General features: G+C 44.8%; 2 protein-coding genes and 1 long non-coding RNA gene across 4 annotated transcripts in view; 1 reads left to right on the top strand and 2 right to left on the bottom strand.

The window, feature by feature from the left end:
* LOC145494874 (uncharacterized) overlaps positions 1-13,385 on the bottom strand; it is a 246,763-nt gene that overhangs the window by 92,761 nt on the left and 140,617 nt on the right. The window lies entirely within an intron of this gene.
* LOC145494977 (uncharacterized) lies at positions 7-1,659 on the top strand. Its single transcript, XM_081474554.1, has one exon. The coding sequence runs from the start codon at positions 7-9 to the stop codon at positions 1,585-1,587; it is 1,581 nt and encodes a 526-aa protein (XP_081330680.1). The 3' UTR covers positions 1,588-1,659.
* LOC145494976 (uncharacterized) lies at positions 1,697-4,262 on the bottom strand. The gene is made up of 2 exons (XM_081474553.1): positions 3,828-4,262; positions 1,697-3,602 (listed from the first exon to the last, which is right to left on the bottom strand). Exons 1-2 carry the CDS (start codon positions 4,155-4,157, stop codon positions 1,848-1,850), a joined length of 2,085 nt encoding a protein of 694 aa, XP_081330679.1. The 5' UTR covers positions 4,158-4,262; the 3' UTR covers positions 1,697-1,847.

Below are 13,385 nucleotides of genomic sequence, written 5' to 3'. Positions count from 1 at the left end.
GTAGAGATGGCGACTTACACGAAAACTTGGCATTGGAATTGTGCCAGTTCTTTGTGTACGAATAATTACAGAACTAAAGGAATAACGTACTACACTTTGCCCAGCGATCCTGAGCTTCAAAAAGGATATAGGAAAGTTCTTATGAACGAAAATATTAACTGGAGAAAACATGTTATATGTAGCGCTCACTGGAGCTCGGGGAAACGAGAGAACAAGAATCAATTGCCAGACATAATTTGTACAAAAGAATATGCTGCTAATCTGGAAAAAGAGTACTCCCAAAAACCATCTAGGGAATTGAAAAGGAAGATTGACTGTACAAAAACGGTTCTTGCTTCGTCGAATGCCAATACCGTGAGGAGTACTCCGAGGAAAGCCCCTGCAAGTAGGACGCCGCTTCCTTCACGCCCTGTTAAGAAAAGGAAAATTTTATCAGAGAAACTGGAAGCTGAGAATTCCAGCTTAAAATGCCAGGTTGAGAGTTTAACTAAAGAACTCGAGCAGAAAAATAGTTGTATTGACAAATTGCAACAAGAGCTAAGAAAGCTTCAAACGGAAATGATAGCCTTACAAGACAAAATGAAGTTTGAGATAGATTCTTTCGAAAAGAAAATAAAAGAAATGAAGTTCGACCTTAAGAAGAGAAGATTCACCTATGACTGCTTGAAGAACAGGGAAAAGGAATTCTTTGACATGTGTGGACTCACTGTGAATGAATTTGACTGTCTTTTTGCATGTGTGATTCCTTTCTTACATCTGATTTTGTATCCTGACTGTGTTCAAACTTTGGAAAAATTAGATTCACATAATAAACTTCGTGACAACAGAACAGAACTCCTTGTCACACTGACTGTGGCAAGACATGCAGTGGATCTAGTCATTATGGCCAAGTTAGTAGGTGGAAGTTCCTCAACTATTTCAAGAGTGTTTGTTGCTTGGATGGTTTTCCTTCGCTGTGTGCTAGACGAAGTTAATCTGAAGCCATTGCCTGGCTTTATAGAAGCTTTCCTCCCTAGAGTTTTTGTTGATGCAGGGTATGCTGACTGTGGAATTCTTGGGGACAACACAGAGACCTGGATTGCTCAATCGGAGAATTTTGAGTTGAATAACCTCACCTTCAGCCATTACAAAAATCACACAACTGGTAAAGTATCTGTGTGGATTTTTCCTCATGGTGCTTTATGCAAATGCTCTGATGCTTTTCCTGGGTCAATCTCAGATGAACAACTCACTGAACAACTTGGAGTTATAGACTACTGTCCTAAGGGAAAGGTGGTTATGACTGATAAGGGCTTTGCAATTAGTGATTTATGTCATGAAATGGGAGTACATCACAACAGGCCACCATTGAAGAACAATTGTCAGTATGATGAAAATGACATAAATCTAAATTTTGATATTGCAACCCTTCGCATTTATAATGAAAATGCAATTGGCAGAATTCGTGACTGGTCAATCTTGAACAAATGCTGGCCTTCAGGGAGAGTTGACCTTCTTGGAATTTGTTGGATTGCACTGGCACACATTGTTAACTTGACTAAGAAACCTGTTGGTCCCAAGGAAACACAAGACAGCAAAGTGCAGTAAAATGACATTTAAATACAACTCGATATCCTGCTAACAGGCATTGTTACAAGACATGCTATCTTCATAAACAGAAAACACTTTACGGTTTTAATATTTGATTTCTAAATTAACATTTTGTACAAGTACTATATTTGTAGCATAATGCAAATGAGCTGCAGATGGTCAGAGAACAAATAAGAGCTCATGTTTGTAACCCAACAATAATCTCTGTCAGCTTGCTTATGTCCTTCACAGCTATTTTTAAGACAAATTTGAGATTATTAATCTGAAGAGTTTATGTCGATTTTCATTACTTTTTTGGCTTCTTCTTTTACCCATGATCTCAATGGTTTTGTGCTTTGAAAGGTTGGCACCCTGCCAACATTCAGCTCACCCAGCTTTTTAAGGAGTTTGTTCTCTTCATGAGGCCATTCACAGATAATACTTTCAGTGATCATGTGATCAATGATGGTTTTTGTAACAGTGAGAAGCAAGTTGTTTTTCTGTATTAAAAATAGATTGAAGCTTTTTGTTTCAGGATGATAGGATTGCAAAAACACAATAGTTGCTCCAGTGATTGCCATCTGGTAATTTGTCTGGAGAAGATGGTTAGCTGTTATAGCGATGAGAGGTCCCTCACTCCCTGCCACCCTTGTTTTAACTTCCAATAAAAAACCCAGGCCAACACCATCTGGGCTTCCCCCATAGTTAATATCACTTGGGTGGGCAAAAAAACCACATGAAGTGACTGGCAGTTTTGTTGCTGTTACAAAAGCTTCAACAGCTTCACCCTCAAACTGTCTACCTCTGGTAAAACTAGCAAATTTCTTTGGGTTAACTTTATTAGGATCTATTTTGTTTTTGACACATAATAAATAATGCAAGTGCTCTTTCTCTCCAGCAAGTCCAATCAGATTACCTATTATACTGCAGGTTACTTTTCCAATACGGAGATGAAACCATTCTTGGGTATTTTGTTTGACTTCATGGTAATTAAAGCCAAATGCATAAACTGGTTTCAAGGGAGGAACTGATATGGACAGAACTTTGGTATTTTTGTCCCCCTCACTAACAAGATTACCCTTAGCAGCCTCAACAATACCTTCTAACTGCTTAACATACAAATGTACTGTTTCATGTTCATACATAGTTTGATTCTTTGCCACTGAAGCACCAGGGTCATGTTGATCCTCAGCTGGGGCTAACATTCCTGTGACAAGCTGATCATCTTCAGTGTTTGGATCTTCAACAATGTTATCAGTCAATAGCAAAGGTGCATGCCAAACATCACAATCATTCGCAGAAAATCTTGGCTTTAGCACTTGCTCATCATGAAAGCAGTCCTTTGCATAGTTGTGATCTTGAAGGGCTTGTTTTAATCTGTAATTATAATTGTAATGCAGCTGCTCAAAAAGCCCAGATTTCACATCATATTTCTTTAGCTGGTCATAGATATGGCTCTCAATGTTAACCTTAGTTTCTTGAATCCCATTTCTGATTCTAGATACCATTCCATCGATATCACGTTTCGACCAATCATGTTTCTCCAATGACTCATCTGACAAGGCTTGGTCATTTGAAACATTCAACTTTCTGGATGATCGCACATTTCGGAGTTGGGACAGAGGTACATGACACAGCTCAGTTTGCTTTGTTACACCCTTTCTGTGCCACTTTTGAATTTTCTGAGTGCAAGTAAGAGCAAGAAATTTAACTCCATGGCTGGTGTAATGTTGCAGATATATCAGTAAGCAAACAACATGACAGCATAACCCTGAAAGTCCCACTGCACATTCACAGTGGCCCTTAATAGGTGTACCATCCTGGAACAGAACAACTGCAGGTCTTGTTACTCCATTGTTTGTAGGTGTAAAACTTTTAAATATATGTGCTTTTACGAAAATAGAACTTCCTTCTTTGCAGACTTTAACGGTTTTAACTTTCCTGCTGTTGAACATGCGGAGAGCTTTCCGGTACTGACCTAGGCTACCTTGGCGCTTGAGAGCTTGATAATTTTTGATCATGGCACCTGTAACCTAAAACAAAAATTCTACCCATTATACATTGAACAGCTATACTTAAAATAAACTTCATTGAGTCCCAGCTCGCAAATTACCAGTCTAAATAGAACTTACAACAGTTTATTTTCAATGGGAATTCTTGGTTAGAAAAAAAAATCAAAATAAGAAACAGGTAAGACTCATTTGTTCACGCAAACATTAAAAGTGAAAACAAAACAAAACAAAACAAAAATGAATTACCTTTGGATAATGACTTGAATCTGATGTCCAGGTTGCTTCTGGTGGCGGAATGTTGCGTACTAAGAGCCGTGATTTGAACTTGAAGGATTTCTTTCTCCTTAATATAATCTTATCCAAGATCAGTGGGTTTTTTTTTAGGTTAACGATTCTCTTGACCAAGAGTTCCTTCGATCCAGACACACTTTGCCCAAGTTTAAGTAAGCACTTCTGAAGGCATTCTACGCTCCACTTCGATGGATCCTCGGAAATAACCTTCGTTTTAACTTCTCCAAGGGAAATTTCGGGCTGGCTTTCCTTTTTCGCGGTCTTTTTACTTGATTTGCTTTCCATGTTGTCGAGAAAAGGCAAGTCATAAGGTCACGAAAGAAAAGCCAAAAGGCCACTTCCGTCCGGATAAAATTAAATTAGTGCCAGTCTCTCTCGGTTTGAAATTGGGCAATTACACGTCGCCAGGCCTTTTCTGGGACGCGCTCCTGAAAAAGACGGGGGTCGAGCTTGAGCTCTTCACAGACTACGAAATGCATCTCTTCGTGGAAGGGGGTATGCGGGGCGGAATCTCCATGGTAAGCAACAGGTACGCAAAAGCGAACAACCCGCAAGTACCGGGCTACGACCCCAGCAAGCCAAAAAAATACCTCATGTATCTCGACGAAAACAACCTTTACGGATGGGCAATGTGCAACGCCCTTCAGATAAGAGGTTTTAAGTGGGCACGCGTCATGCCCACAGAGGAGGAGATTCTTAGGATAAAAGAAAACGCAAAGATGGGGTGCATTCTCGAGGTCGATCTCGAATACCCGCCAGAACTTCACGAGGAGCACAACAGCTATCCCCTGGCGCCGGAGAAAAAGGCCGTAAAAAAGGAGTGGATGTTGGACTACCAAAAGGGGTTGATGAAAGACCTGGATCTGAAACCCCCGGACAGCAAGAAGCTGCTGCTAACGCTTCACGACAAAAAGAACTATGTTGTGCATTACAGGAACTTGCAGTTTTATCTGAAGCAGGGCATGAAACTGAAGCGTGTGCACAGGGTGCTGGAGTTCGAACAAGAACGCTGGATGGAGCCTTACATCCGGATGAACACAGAGTTCAGGAAGAAAGCGAAGAGCGACTTCGAAAAGAACTTTTACAAGCTCATGAACAGCTCCGTTTTCGGCAAAACCATGGAAAACCTGCGTAACCGCGTTGACATAAAAATAGTGCGCAGCAATGAGACGGACAAACTAAGGAAATTGATCGCCAGCCCTTTGTACTCAAGGCATGTTTTATTTTCAAACGACATGGCGGGGATAGACATGCGAAAAAGCAAGCTGCTTCTCAACAAGCCGGTCTACACGGGGATGACGATCCTTGACAACAGCAAGATCCTGATGTACGACTTCTTTTACAACGAGCTTAAAAAGAAGTACGGCTCGAAGTGCGAGCTCTTGTACACGGACACCGACAGCCTTCTGATTCTGATCGAAACAGAAGACGTCTACGAAGACATGAAAAACACCATGGGCCTTTACGACACGAGCGACTACCCGAAGGAGCATCCTCTCCACTCAAACACAAACAAAAAGGTCTTGGGCAAAATGAAAGACGAATGTGCAGGAACCCCCATAGCAGAGTACGTTGGTCTGAGACCGAAAATGTACCCCATCTTGAAGGCGGACGAAAAAAATATCAAAAAAGCGAAGGGAGTAAAAAAGAGCGTTGTCAAGAAACAAATAACGCATGAAAATTACAAGGAAACGCTTTTCGTTGCGAAGCAGCAATGGCATGGAGTGAACATTCTTCGAAGCGAGGGACACGAGATCTATGGCATGCATCTTAACAAAATTTCGCTTTCGCCATTTGATTCAAAGCGATGGATAGGTGACGACGGTATCCATACAAAAGCTTACGGGTACACCTGCATGGATATATTGTCAACATTAACAGATGATGAACTTAGAGGGTTGGAAGCTGAAGTTTCAAAGTTGCTCTGGGGGTAACTGTGTGTTTGGAGGGGAGGGTGTTAGCCAGTTCATAAATTTTGAGAGAGCGATCTTGTCATCTCGCGAGCTGTCGACGATCCAGTCGATAAGGTTAATGGGCGCGTTCTTGTATTGTTCTCGAGCGATTAGATACTCCGTGACCGCCTCGTCAACCAAGAAAAGTTCTTTTCCGTGGCCGAGAGCAAATGCATCGAAACGCTCCGCAAAATACTTTACTTCTTCGTCGTGGCTCTTCCCCTTTTCTTTCGCGGAAAACTCAATGGCCCAGTAAAGAAAATCCTCGATGTCCACAACGGATGGCATGGTGAGATATAATTGATTTCTTTTTATTCAATACAAAAAATCCTGTGCGCATTCGCGGAAGAGAGTTGGAACCAAAGTTTCAAAGTTGTTCAGGGGGCAACTGCGTGTTTGGAGGGACAACCAGCAGCTCTTCACGCACGAAGCCGCGCTTGGGACCGTCGCGCAGATAGTAGAGAACGGTTGGAATAAAAACGTTCTCTGGTTAAAAATATATTAAAAACATAAGCTTTCGGCTATCAGTCTATAGCCTTTAACGAATGAAAAATTTGGCGCGCAAGCGAAAATATATACGAATGGGGTGCGAAAAATTGAGAATAAAAACAAGCGTGAAAAAAGCTAGAAGATAAAAATGTAAATGAGGCCTGATTACAATAAAATGGAGTATTGCCTAGGCAACGGTTTTGAGTTGTTATCCGCGTCGACGGTTTTTGCTGTGTGCCAAGATTCTAGTGTTTTTCGAACGCGGTAATTGCCTTTGTCAATGACACAAGCATTGTCGAAATCAATGGAGTGATTTTTTAGCCACGCATGGTTGGCAACATTAGAGCCATTTGAATAGTTCTTCAAGTTTCGTTGATGTTCCTTTTTTCGGGTTTGGAAGCATCTTCCGGTTTCTCCTATGTAATTCCAAGGGCAGTCTTTACATGGAATTTTGTAAACAACATTACATTGAAAATCTGAGGGTTGTCTGAACTTTGGTGACGGGAATTCTTGTTGAAGGGTTTTAAGTGGTTTGTTGACAACTCGGATATCATTTTTGCAGAGTAATCTTGTGAGGGGCTCGGTTAGGCCGCTGATGTAAGGGAGACATGCAAAACACTGGTACGTATTAGATGGATCAGCCCATTTGGAAAACATAGAAACCAGTTCTTCTGGTGGAGGAACTGTAGATGGGGGTGGCGTCTTATTGAGGATGTTAGAAATAACAGCCGGTGGGTAACCATTAGCTTCTAACGCGGCCCTAACATGATTGGTTTCACATGTTTTTCCTTCAAAGCTGCTAGGGAGGTTGGATGCCCGGAACAGGAGGGTCGAGGCCGTGCTGATTTTGTGTTCTTTTGCATGATGGGAAGAGAAATCCAAATAACGGTCAGTATGGGTTGGCTTCCGAAATATATCAATAAAGGCAACTCCATTTCTTCTGGAAACCAAGGTGTCTAAGAAAGAAATTTGGCCGTTGTTTTCAAGTTCAATTGTGAAAGAAATTTTGGGATCACAGGCGTTAAGAGTATCGTGGAAGGAAGAAACGGCGTCCTTCTTGATAATCACAAAGCCGTCGTCAACATATCGTTTCCAAACCCTTGGTGAGACTGGTGACTATTTTTACCAGTAGAGAACGGGTTGATCGGGTTTGGTGAAAGATCTTTCAACACTGTAAACTTTCAAAGACCAGATTGGATCCGTGGCTCTTTTCACGCCCTCTTCAAGCTCGCCGGGCTGGTAGAGATAACGAACTTGGACAAGAGAGGGGAGTATTTTTTCGTTTTTTCCAACAGGCCTCGAATAAGGTGTCGATGGCCGAGCATAAACAGATTTTTCTTTGATGGCAACGGCGGGTTTCTTGCCGATAAGGCTTGTGACCTCGTGTAAAGCCGAAACAACTTCAGGAAGTCTTTTCACCCAGGCAGTGGACCGCTGGCCCTCAGGGAGAAGCATTTCCACGGCGTACTGGTGGCCGAACAAGCGCTCCACCAGGGTGCGGCTAAAACGTTCAACAATGGCCTGGTCACGGTGAATGTCAACGCGCGCGCGCCGGATATATGTTTTGTGCTTTTCCATCTCTTGTGTGACAGCGCCCATGAATTCGCGCCCGGGGTCAACCTGCAGCATTTCAGGCCATTTGAGAGGCCCGCGCTTGTAAATCTTCTGAAAGGCCTGGGCGACCTCATCAGAATTTTTCGAAGTCAGGGGTTCAGCCTCTTTGTAGCGGCTGGCCACGTCGACAACGGTGAGAGCATATTTATAAACTTTGCGGCCGCGAGGGAGCTTGTCGTGCGGCAGAAAAAGAAGGTCCGCCTGGTGGACCTTATTGGATGTGGGAACGTCGAATTTCGGTCGAGGAATTCGCTTCGGCGCGGGGAGGTATATCTGCCAGAGCGCTTGCCTGATCAGCCACTTTTTTGCGGTTTCTTCAGGTACCTTGGCGGCTTCGGCTAATTTTTTGATCGCGGCGATTCCTTTCCAATAGCCCCCGGGGCCGTAGTATATCTTTGTGAGTTTGGCGTCCATATAAGTAAGGCGTAAAAAAGTTTAAAGGAACCGGGAGGCTGCGTAGCCCAGGGCGAGCGCTCCGACGCCAACGAACATGAGTTCACCATTTTTCTGCTGCTCGCTCGGCTGATAGAAATCTGAGAACTTGGGCTCTTTGGGGTGTACCATCTGTTCGTCAGGATGCGCCTGGTTGTAGAGTTTGAAGGCGTAGTCGGTGTTGGTGAAGTTCTGCTTGGCCTGCTCCTTTACTTGCGCGTTGGTCGCAATGCAGTCGAGAAGATGGGTGCGGTCGCGCGTGTATTTGGCGTAAGCCGCTTGATAATCTTCGAGAGCTTTGTCGTAGCGCTTTTTTTCTTCAAGCGCAGCTTTGTCGCCCCCGCCAAGCGCCCTCGCCAGATAACTGCCACCGATAAAAGCCGTGGCGTTCAACACGGCCCCGCCAATTATAAGTGCGATACTCGCCACGGTATTATATAGCAGAGTCTTTTTTTAAATCATTATTTCAGACGCTGCCGGGGAGGATTTTTTGGTCCTCGAGGTACTTTTTGAGCGCAATGCTGCCCGCTATGACGCCGGTGAACTTCACGTAATTCATAAAACTGCTGCTGGGATCGGAAGTGAAATTCTCTTTCACAACCTTTTTTGCTGCCCAGCCGATGCCCGCGGCTAATCCCGTGAGAGTTGCGGTCTCAATAACGGTCTTGACAAGCTTGTTGTCGGACATGGCGCGTTCGATATAAGAAAAGAACGAAAGTTTAAAACAAAATTAATCTGTCTTTTTTCCGCTTACTCTTCTTCCTCTTCTTTTTCTTCCGCTTCTTCCACTCTTCTTATTATTTTTCCTATTCTTCTTCTTACTTCTTCTTCTATTTTTCTTTCTCCGGCCTTATTGTCAAAAGCTGCATTCAAAAATTTGTATGTTGCGCAAAGAACCTTTCCGTTTAAGTCGAGCAACACATACGTGACACCAAAAGTGGCGGCGAAAGTGATAATCTTCTGTTGAACGTTAAGTCCTGGCATCGTGGATACTCATTACACGCAAAAGTTCAAATCATTTTTTTTAATCCTTTCGTCCGTGTCGCACGAGAAGGTTCTGGCTCAACACGCGCGGGCTCAGGCGCGGGCTCCGGCGTTTTTTTTGTCGAATGCGGCATTGGCCATTGCCTTGAACTCTTCCCGTTTGTAATAAATCCCGAGCAGTGAAACGCCTATGCCGCCAATAGCAATCCATTGGTTGGCGCTGAGGCCGCTGCTCTTTGGGCTTTCGCCTTCTGTAGTCGGGGCGGGCTCAGGGGGCTCTGTGGTGGCTTTCGCCTTATTTTCCCCGAGGGCCCTATAAGCCTCGGCATCTTTCTTCTGTTGTTCCCGCGCCTGCCGCGTTCTTTCAGATGTCGCTTTGCCAGCAGCCACACGTTTCGGATTTTTTACGCGCTGCGTGGTTGGAGTTGAAGTTGTCGCTTGCTGTGTGATATCGGCGGCAGGCGCTGCCTGGGTCTCGACCTGAGGCGCGTTCTCTGATTGTTCGGTAGACATTCTGAAGCGAACCGTATTCTAAGAAAATGAAATAAGTTTAATTAATAATTTTTTTTTTTGTCAGCAAGCTCTGCAGTTGTTGATGATTGCTGACCGGTCATTCTGCAGTTGCTGAGCCTGGTACTTCATCAACACCCTCAAGCGGATAGCCGTGTTCATCACGAGAAGGGTGGCTATGCTCCGGCAACTGTGGACAAAAATCAACATGTTTAGTGGTGATGAACACCGCGGTGGCCGCAGCAAGAAACCGGCCGCACTTCAAAGCAAGGTTGCCGGCCAGATTGGAGAGCTCTTTGTTCAAGATGTAGTCGTTTCTGAGCTCTTTTTGATAAGCGTCAATGTCTTTGATTTTGACGGACATTCCGACCACTTTGGTTGCAAGAAAAATAAAGCTGTCGATCAGGCTTTCTGTTGTCTTCGAGCCCACGTATGTCTCGTAGCGTTAGGTGTATTTCTCGACCTCTTTGTCGCTCAGGCGCTTCACCTGCTCGTGGGTTAGCTGCACTCCGATGGCCTCTTTCGCTTTGCCTGTGGACACCAGCACGGCCAGCTGCTCGTGAAGAGAAGGAATGTCAGGTCCGGAGGAGGTTGGAACAAGTCCACCTGCGGGACCACTCGACGGCTCGGGCTCCGTTTGAACAAGGTTCATAACTTCTGCTAACGCGGCCTCTTCTCCAGCCATTGTTCAAGGCTATATACGACTTTCATTTTTTTATTCAAATAGCTTTACTCCGTACGGGTGGCGAAGCGCGAACACAAGATAAGAGAACTTTCGCTCTTTCAGCTTTGAAACCAGACCTTTGTACTCATCCAGGGAGAGATCGCCGGCGTAATCATCGAAGATGGCTTTCGTTGTCCTGGCCGAGGGGGTGTAAAAGAGGACGATCGCCGCCACGTTCTCCCGGAAGGAAGATGTTATGCCGCTCAACTTCTGGGTCAGCACCCAAACGCTGATGCCCATATGTCGGGCAGAAAAGGCGAGATTCACCAGCTCGCCTGTACGCCCTTTCACATCTTTGGAGGCCACGCAGTCGTCGAGGATTATGAGCGTGTTGGTGCCTTCGGAAAGCCATCTCACGAGCTTCAACCACTTTTCTACGGAGTGCTGCTCGCAGACTGTCACATCCATTCTTGGATCGTTTTCGCCAAGCCGGCGGTAGGTCTTGTTGTGCGTGAACGTCGGGCAGATGAAAACTATGTAGTCGAACTTGAAGCGGAAAGTGCCGTAGAGCTGGTCCACGACAAACCTTGATTTGCCTGAATTAGTCGGCCCCACAATGAGAGCGTTGAAGGGTATCTTGCTCGGATCCATGTTCATACTCAATTCTGTACAGATTCCAGCTGTCTGTCCATAATGTTGAACTGGTAGTCGGAGATGACGAACACATGGCATTTCACGTCGCCTGAGCCTTCGGCTTTCCGCTCAATTTCCAGCTGGACCCCGTCCGTACTGTTCACAATCCGCGTGCCGCTGCTGTGCATGTCTCGGTCCGACATGGAGCACATATCAATAACAAGCCCGAACTTATCATCGGTGTAAAACTTTGTCATATTCATGTGCTCCGTTTTATTTTTTTCTTTCACGAACAGGTTGCGGGCCTCTTCCCACATGTCCTTGCCTTCGATGCCGTTGTTATAAAGCCTGTTGGGCACGCCGTTGACCGTGACGCTGACTTTCGTCAGATCGGGGAAGATGAATTTTTCTGAATCTCTGGCGCCCTCAGTGTACGGCTCTACAAACAGGAGGAAGAGAGCTTTGAGCGACCTTCTTTGGGCGTTGACTTTGATGTTGATGCTCGTGTCAGTGTCTTTTTTGAAGGCCACCTGTTTGTCATGCATCACGTGGTCGTAAGTGAACTCTTTGCCGCTGGAGTAAACGCTCCGCGCCTCGTCTGCCAGAGTCTTGCTGCGGATCATTTTGTACTCGAGCTGGATGTTTTTCAGCTTGTATTTCAGCTGGGTTGTGTCTGAACCCATGACCACGTGTTTTGCTTCGGCAAGTTTCACTTCGAACGTGAGGTCGTTGTAAAGGGCCGGGGGGTAGAAAACGCCATGGTTGGACAAGATCTGGTGGTCAAGCCTGATCCGGTACTTTTTTCCGTAAACCTCGTTCAGCTTGTTTTCAGCGTCGACGCCCGAGGTTTTCTTGTCTTCCGCGCCTGAGCGGATCTTGCATAGATCCTCGCTCTGAATCCCTTCGAGAATCCTGTTGTCGCGCTCTTCCTGCGAAAGAAAAAGGTCTTCGAAAGTTTTGTAGATGTCGTACCCAACCATGTCTTGCAGGAAAGTGCCCGCAAACTTCACGACCAGGCTGTCAACGAGCGCCCGCGTGACGTTCTGGACGAGGAAGTTGTTGGCGTGCCCTCCAGAAAGGTCGATGTCAAAGACAAGCGCTAGAGAGCCCGGCACCAGAACCTCGTTCTCGTTCAGCTTGGGCACGGAAACATACAGCGTATTGCCGGGGTTTATGGGGCGCCGTACTGGACAATATTACGAACATTTCTTAAACATGCTTAACTCCTACTTATCGTGACATACTTTATATTCTGTATGGTCATTATCATATAACCATGCCAAAATCTAAATAAAGAAGCTCAACTTACTTCATATTCTGTATGGTCATTGTCATATAACCATGCCAAATTCTAAATAAATATGCTTAACTTACTTCATATTCTATATGGTCATTGTCATATAACCATGCCAAATTCTAAATAAATACGCTTAACTTACTTTACATTCTTTCTGGTCTTTGTCATATAATCATGCCCATATAAACTTATATTGAGCATTCTAAACTTCCATGCGTATGCAGTATGGTATGATGCACCGCGCGCTTTATATGCTGATTTTGTAGCCAGGTCTCTCGCGGCCAGTGACGGAACCAAAATGGCGCCTCTGGGTGGCATGGCTGGGTCAGGGAATCGACTCATATCATTTTTTGAACGGACAAAAGCACTACTTGCCGAGGCAGAACAATGCATTTATATATTTTCATCTGCTGGGGACATAGACAGAATAGAAATGTTACACGAAAGGCTTTCAGAGGCTGCGGAAACTGTTTTTATTTTGAAAGAGAGCGCTTCCGAACTCATCAGTTCGGATTTAGAAATGGCAAATTTTCATAGCAACATGGATGAGCTGTCCACACACTTGACAAGACTGCGAGTCTATTTTGAGAATATGGCAAATTATTTAAGTGAAGACACAGTAAATGTGCCAGCCCACCAATGCAAGAGGGAGTACACAGGTATGAGAGGTCAACCGAAACTGGAGGTTTCCAAAAGGCAAATACAGTTTCTCCGCGAGTTGCACTTTCCTTGGGTCAGAATAGCGGAACTTCTCGGAATCTCCACAAAAACCCTAACAAGAAGGCGGCAAGAGTTTCAAATCGATGGCGAGGAAGAGATGAACTGGTCGTCTGCTGGAAATGGCGAACTAAGGGAAATCATGCAAGAAATAATGACTGTCACTCCTGGAATTGGTCAAACCCGAACGTTAGGTGCATTACATAGCAGGGGAATACGAG

This window comes from Orbicella franksi, chromosome 8, assembly GCF_964199315.1.
Source record: "Orbicella franksi chromosome 8, jaOrbFran1.1, whole genome shotgun sequence".
NCBI lineage: Eukaryota > Metazoa > Cnidaria > Anthozoa > Scleractinia > Merulinidae > Orbicella > Orbicella franksi.
This window is presented reverse-complemented; position numbering and strand designations above follow the sequence as displayed.